The 6215-nt window shown below is 36.0% G+C and overlaps 1 protein-coding gene across 1 annotated transcript; it reads right to left on the bottom strand.

The window, feature by feature from the left end:
* Window positions 1–468: 468 nt before the first annotated feature.
* On the bottom strand, window positions 469–1241 carry LOC141713166 (uncharacterized). The gene is made up of 2 exons (XM_074516455.1): window positions 660–1241; window positions 469–555 (listed from the first exon to the last, which is right to left on the bottom strand). The coding sequence occupies exons 1-2, from the start codon at window positions 1239–1241 to the stop codon at window positions 469–471; spliced, it is 669 nt and encodes a 222-aa protein (XP_074372556.1).
* Between the last annotated feature and the right edge of the window lie 4974 nt (window positions 1242–6215).

The raw sequence follows: 6215 nt of genomic DNA on the forward strand, positions 1-6215 counted from the left end.
TCAAATATAAACGCACAACACACAATTTTGAAAATACTAGCAAGATCGATCGAAAACTTACCTCAAAAAAATGACCAGATCTAAAATTACTCGATTTTGACCCTCTAAACGATGTTATCTTGAAAAACACGAAACACGAAAGTTGTAGAGAACGAAAAGACCTCTCCGAAAAGTCCAGAATCACTGAATTCCGACTTACGATGAATTTTCTACGAATTTTACAAAACAGCTGATTGTTACTGAGAAGAGCCCTACGAATTTTTATATAAAAAACGAGGAAGACGAATATGGTGTATTTATAACGATACCAAACCCTATATCTTTATCTACAAGTTATCCATAATAGAATTGGATCCAAATTTTAGGCCCTTTAGTCTAATTCAATTTTAAATCCTAGTCCTTATCTAATTTTAATCTTTTTTATTCTATTATTCTTTTATTAATCGAATTCTAAAAAATTACGGGATATTACACTGGTAGCTCATCGAGGAACACATCTTCATACTCTTTTACAACTGGATAATCCTCGATATGAGGTTCATCCTTCGATGTATCCTTCACGAAAGCAAGGTAGCCATCATAACCCTTTGATAAAAGTTTGCTCGCCTTTAGAGTAGAAATTAATTTAACCCCCCATTGGGCTGAGACCCTTGGTATACAAATTTTGGTTTATCTGCATCCCCAAATATCACCCTTTTTCCTTGACAATCAATTGTTGCACGATGTTCACTCAACCAATTCATGCCCAAAATAATGTCAAAGTCATGCATCTCCATCGGAAGCAAGTTAACCTTATAATTTATATCTCCAACAGTTATTAAACACTCTCGATATACATCAGAAATAACAACATAATTCCCCATCGGGGTAGAAATAGACATACATGGATATAATAATGAAGGTGCGACGCCAAGATGAGGAACAAACGATAAAGACACAATGGAATGGGTCGAACCAGTATCAAATAACACATAAGCATCACATCTACTAACAAGAAGTGACCCTGAAACGGTACCTGAATTAGCTTTTGCCTGATTTTTCGTCAATACAAACACTCTGGCTATAGGATTCTGCTGACTGCCACTGTCACTACCACCGCCAGCTCCTCCTCCACCAGTGTTGCGTGATACTGTACAATCCTTTGCCCTATGGGACATGCTACCACACAAGAAATAAGTCTCGGTATGTCTGTAACAAGCTCTACCTGGATGATGTCCACCACATGTAGCACAAGGATCCATTGGAATCATATTGGGGTTTCCCCATACATTGAGTAACGGCTCTCCCCTTGTTGATGATTCTGCCACTGCCTAGGTTGCTTCTGTCGCTGAAAATGCTGATTCTGATTCTGACCAACATACTGATTCCGGCCATGGAATGACTAACCACCTCTATCCTGATTCTGTTCACGCCACTGTCCCTGTTGACCACTCTGACCTCCATACCATGGTCTACACTGTACAAAACCCTGATCATCCCTAGTCCTCTTACTACCATTGTTAGACCTGGAAGTCCTGAAATCTATGTGCTCCTTCTCAACGTCCTTTGCTGCATCAGCCACCTCTGCCATATTATCAAATTTAAAGGAGATTATGGAACCCCTCGGATAAGACTTCAACCCCCATTTGAATTTATCAGTCTGATGTGCAGTAGACCCTGCAACTGTCCTAGCAAATCCAGCCAACCTTATAAATCTCGCCATATAATCAGTAATGCTCTCATTATGGTGCTGCATAATAGAATGAAACTCCCTCAAATAAGCCTCCCTATCAGCATTAGAGAAGTATTTCTAATAGAATACCTCCTTGAATCCCCGCCATTCCAAAGCCTCTACATACTGCTCCCCTCGAGTAGCTTTCACTCCTCTCCACCACCTCTGAGCATCCCCCTCCAACTTATACACAGCTAACTTGATCTTCTGAATCTCATCATAACCAAGTGCATCAAAAATCTTCTTGAGATGAACAATTCAATTTTCAGCATCAATAGGAGTCAGTGCTGAACTAAAAGAGTCTGGTTTCTACTTCACAAACCTCTCTAACCATATAAACGGCTCCAACTAATGGCCCTGGCCGTTCTGATTCTGATTCCCATTGCCATTCTGATTTCCTTGTCCATTCTGATTTTCCTCTCCATTATGATTTCCTTGTCCATTCTGATTTCCTTGGTTTTCTAAAGCCTGTTGTACAGCCTGAGCCACTGCTTGCCCCATCATCGCGGTAAGCTCACGTGTGTGAAAAGGATAACGTCTAGGAGACATCTATAATATAAGATAGCGAACGAATGTAGATTACGAGAATAAATATGATGAATCAGTTAAAAACAGATTTCAAAATGATAAAACATAATGAAATGATAAATAGCAGAATGAAACGAAATTAAATAGAACACACATCCTATCGTCTGCCCAAACTCACATGTCAACCTAAGTAGGTTTTCTACAAGAAAGAACCTAAGCTCTGATGCCATCTCTGAAACACCCCCTTTTTAATAATAAAAGGAGATATTACTTAAAATCCATAAACCTACAAACAGAGCACTAATATATTTCTAAACAATAATTAAACAATCTAAAATCTCCAAAATAATATAAAATCTCCAAACTGTCTAAACCAATAATATAAATGTAGAAATCTCTATTTAAATAATTAAGTCTAGATAATGAGAAAGTCTGAAATTCTAATCAATGAAATGGGGTAGCTCTCCATCACACAATCCCAGACCCCCCTAAGCACCTGTCAGAAAAAGAATACGGCATGAGCCAAACGCCCAATACAGATTTAGAATATAATTTATAAAACAAGAGATCAAATAAATAATCTGCAGTTTATAATAAAACAACAATTTTAAATATAAGTAAGGCTGAAGCAACGAGGGGTTAGGATATTTCATACCGAGATCAGAACAAATACAAATACACACAACATAGGGTACCTAATGCGTACAACGAAATGGATAACGTGTACGGCATATACAACGTTACCATAAATCAAATCACAAATCAAACTCTGGGTGCACCCACGTATCCTGAACAAATATCCAATGCGCAAAAGCTCCTCCCAGGAGCTAACAGAAGGATACGTCGTGACCAATCACACTGTCACCGAAGTGTCATGTCACTGGTGCCGCAATGACATAGTTGTAGTACCCCTACAGCTGGTCAACTCGGTATACCCTATATCTCTAAGAGTTCAAATAAAAATATTCTCGCAAAAATTTAAAACTCATATGAGACAAATGATACAAATTTCCAAAGCAGGAGGGTGTCATAAATAATTTTTGAAAATCACATAAACAAATATTTATAATTTCTAAATCAATTTTAAAATAATTTTTGGAAGTCAAAACAGTTAGATCAAATATTTAATGGAACGAACAGGTTATAGAAATGGGTGAATCAATCCAAATGCTAAGAGGAGCGCTGAATAGAAAGGAAACAAAATCCGTACCTCGAAAAGTGATAAGCTCTAATACTAACCGAATCGACAATCGATTCTCTACACTTCTGCCTCCCAATCTATTTATAAAAATACAATTTATTATTATACATAATATTTTATGTGTATATTATTACTTCTATTTATTTATTAACACATTCATTTGAGACGAGGTGTAAGAGACCATCTTAATTTTATATTAATAATACAGACAATTAAACTAAAATGAAATACTAACAGTAATCTCATGTCTCTGATTTTACTTATATTATAATGTAGTTAACATCTCCTCGTTACTATTACAGCTACTATAGTTTAATCACTATGACCTAAACATGTATTTAACAACTTGCATTTAATAAATAAAAACAATCTCAAATCATCTCATCTCTGTAAAGTAATCATCGCATTATGCACTAATAAATTATATAATATGTTCACAAGTACATTAATTTATCGGTCTATTATACTTAATCACCCGATCCATGTATATGGCACTTGAAACAATATAAGCCCACTAGTGCATCATATTTTTAAATGAATTGTTAATACTAGAGTCAACATGTTATCAAACAATTATAACTCCACTTTTAACCTATATTAACATTATCGATCAGCTTTGTTGAAGTACTGTAACATTATTTACATAATGTTTCATATCACTAGCCTATTATAAAACTAAAACTAATGTTTATAAATTATTGTCAAGGTCCAGAGGCTATAACCTGCACTCGTGTATTTGCCTAATGGTGTTACATGACAATAATAAATATTAGATTTCTTGGCTTATGCACGTGAACTAACACCACAACTAAATTCAAATACAATATATTGAGATCAATAATAAGGGATAAGAATATTAGTAATACGGTTAATGGAATTCAGTAGTATTTGCTTCAAAAGTACCTTCGTTATTTAGAGCTCTGAAGTTTTAATATGCTCTCTCTCTCTCTCTCTCTCGGTCGCTCTACTTCTCTCCTGTTGCGGCTCCTCACACCTAATTTCTTTTAGGGTTGATTTAATACGAGGAGGTACCCGAATATATATAACACGCTATGTCATAGATTACCGACTAATGATATATATATATATAATTTATTATTCATTAACCTTATTCTTTTCTAATTAGCAATAACTTAAATCAGAATTTATTATTATTATTATTATTATTATTATTATTATTATTATTAAATTCTCGTATATTACACATACTCTGTTGTTTCTCAATCTGTTGTAAGATATGATATGACTTCAAAATAGTTGGTAATGACTCCATGCTCAACAGATTAGTCTTAACATTGTCATAGTTCTTATTAAGGCCACAAATCAGTTGAATAAGCTTTTTAGTCTATGTGGCTTCATTAACTTTCTTCAACAAGACACAAGTACATTTTGCTAAAGCACCACGATTACAATTAAATTATCCTTCAAGTACTTGTAACTTATCCCACACGTTCTTAAGTTTCCCATAATATTCAGCAATCGACAAGTTATTTTGTTCAATATTGGATAGACTAGTTTGAAGTGTTGGGTTCCGAAGCATAAAACGCAGCGGATAAACGTAAATAAAACAAAATAGTGGGAGATATATTATGAATATATCATAATCATATGAACATAAAATTTTAACTCAGACAATCTAATGTTTATTTTGCGCTTTTATTATTGTAGATACTGAGTAATATCAAACAACACAAACACATTATCCGTACGTTCAGTCCTTGAGAAAGACAAGCTGACAGGAGGAAACAACTTCCTAGAATGGCAGAGGAATTTGAGGATTGTCCTCAGGCAGGAGCGCAAGCTTCATGTCATTGATATTTCTCCTCCAGGCCCCCTTCCTGAGGGTGCTACTGCTGATGAACGAGCAGCACGCGCAAGGGATGAGAATGATGCAAATGATGTTGCATGTCTTATGTTGGCAACTATGAGTGCTGAGCTTCAAAGACAACATATGCATATGGATGCATATACTATCAATGAGCACTTGCAAAACATGTTTGCAAGCCAAACTCGTCAAGAAAGGTTCAACACGAGTAAGTCACTTTTTAATTACAAACAAGGGGCGAGTGAACCAGTTGGCCCACATGTTCTGAAGATGATTGGTTACATTGAGTACCTTGAAACTTTGGGTTTCCCGATTGGTTCGGAAACCGTGTTCCTACTAAGAAGGTTCAAAAGACTCCATATGAGATATGGAAGGAGAAACGGTCAGGCATGAACTTTATGAAAGTTTGGGGATGTAAGGCGTTTGTGAAACGTCAAGAATCTGACAAGCTTGGACCTAAATCCGAAGAGTGCATTTTTGTGGGATACCCTAATGAAACAAAGGCGTATTATTTTTATAGTCCTTCTGAGCAGAAAGTGTTTATTGCTCGAGATGCTGTCTTCATGGAAAGAGATTTTGTTTCCAAAAGAAACAGTGGGAGAACTATAGATCTCGATGAAGATCGAGAACCACAAAATAGCATTGAACCTGAAGTGGAACAAGATCAGAATAATAATAATGCTCAACAAACACAGGTTGTTCGTAGATCTGGTAGAATTCGCCATGAGCCAGAGAGATATGGATTTCTCATGACTCAGTGTGGTGATTTGATGCTCATAGATGAAGATGAGCCTCTCACATACCAAGATGCTATGAACAGTCCAGACTCTAAGAGATGGCTTGAAGCCATGAAATCCGAGATAGATTCCATGTACGAAAACCAAGTATGGACTTTGGTTGATCCACCTGAAGGGGTAAAACCCATAGGGTGCAAATGGGTTTTTAAGAAG

This window comes from Apium graveolens, chromosome 1 (assembly GCF_009905375.1).
Source record: "Apium graveolens cultivar Ventura chromosome 1, ASM990537v1, whole genome shotgun sequence".
NCBI classification, from domain to species: Eukaryota; Viridiplantae; Streptophyta; class Magnoliopsida; order Apiales; family Apiaceae; genus Apium; species Apium graveolens.

Bases quoted from the DNA above. Each gene is read 5' to 3' on its own strand.
- LOC141713166 (XM_074516455.1), bottom strand. From the start codon at position 1,241: ATGGATCCTTGTGCTACATGTGGTGGACATCATCCAGGTAGAGCTTGT. The intron at 556-659 runs GTATACCAAGGG...GCTTTCGTGAAG, and splicing joins ATGCAGATAAACCAAAATTT to GATACATCGAAGGATGAACC.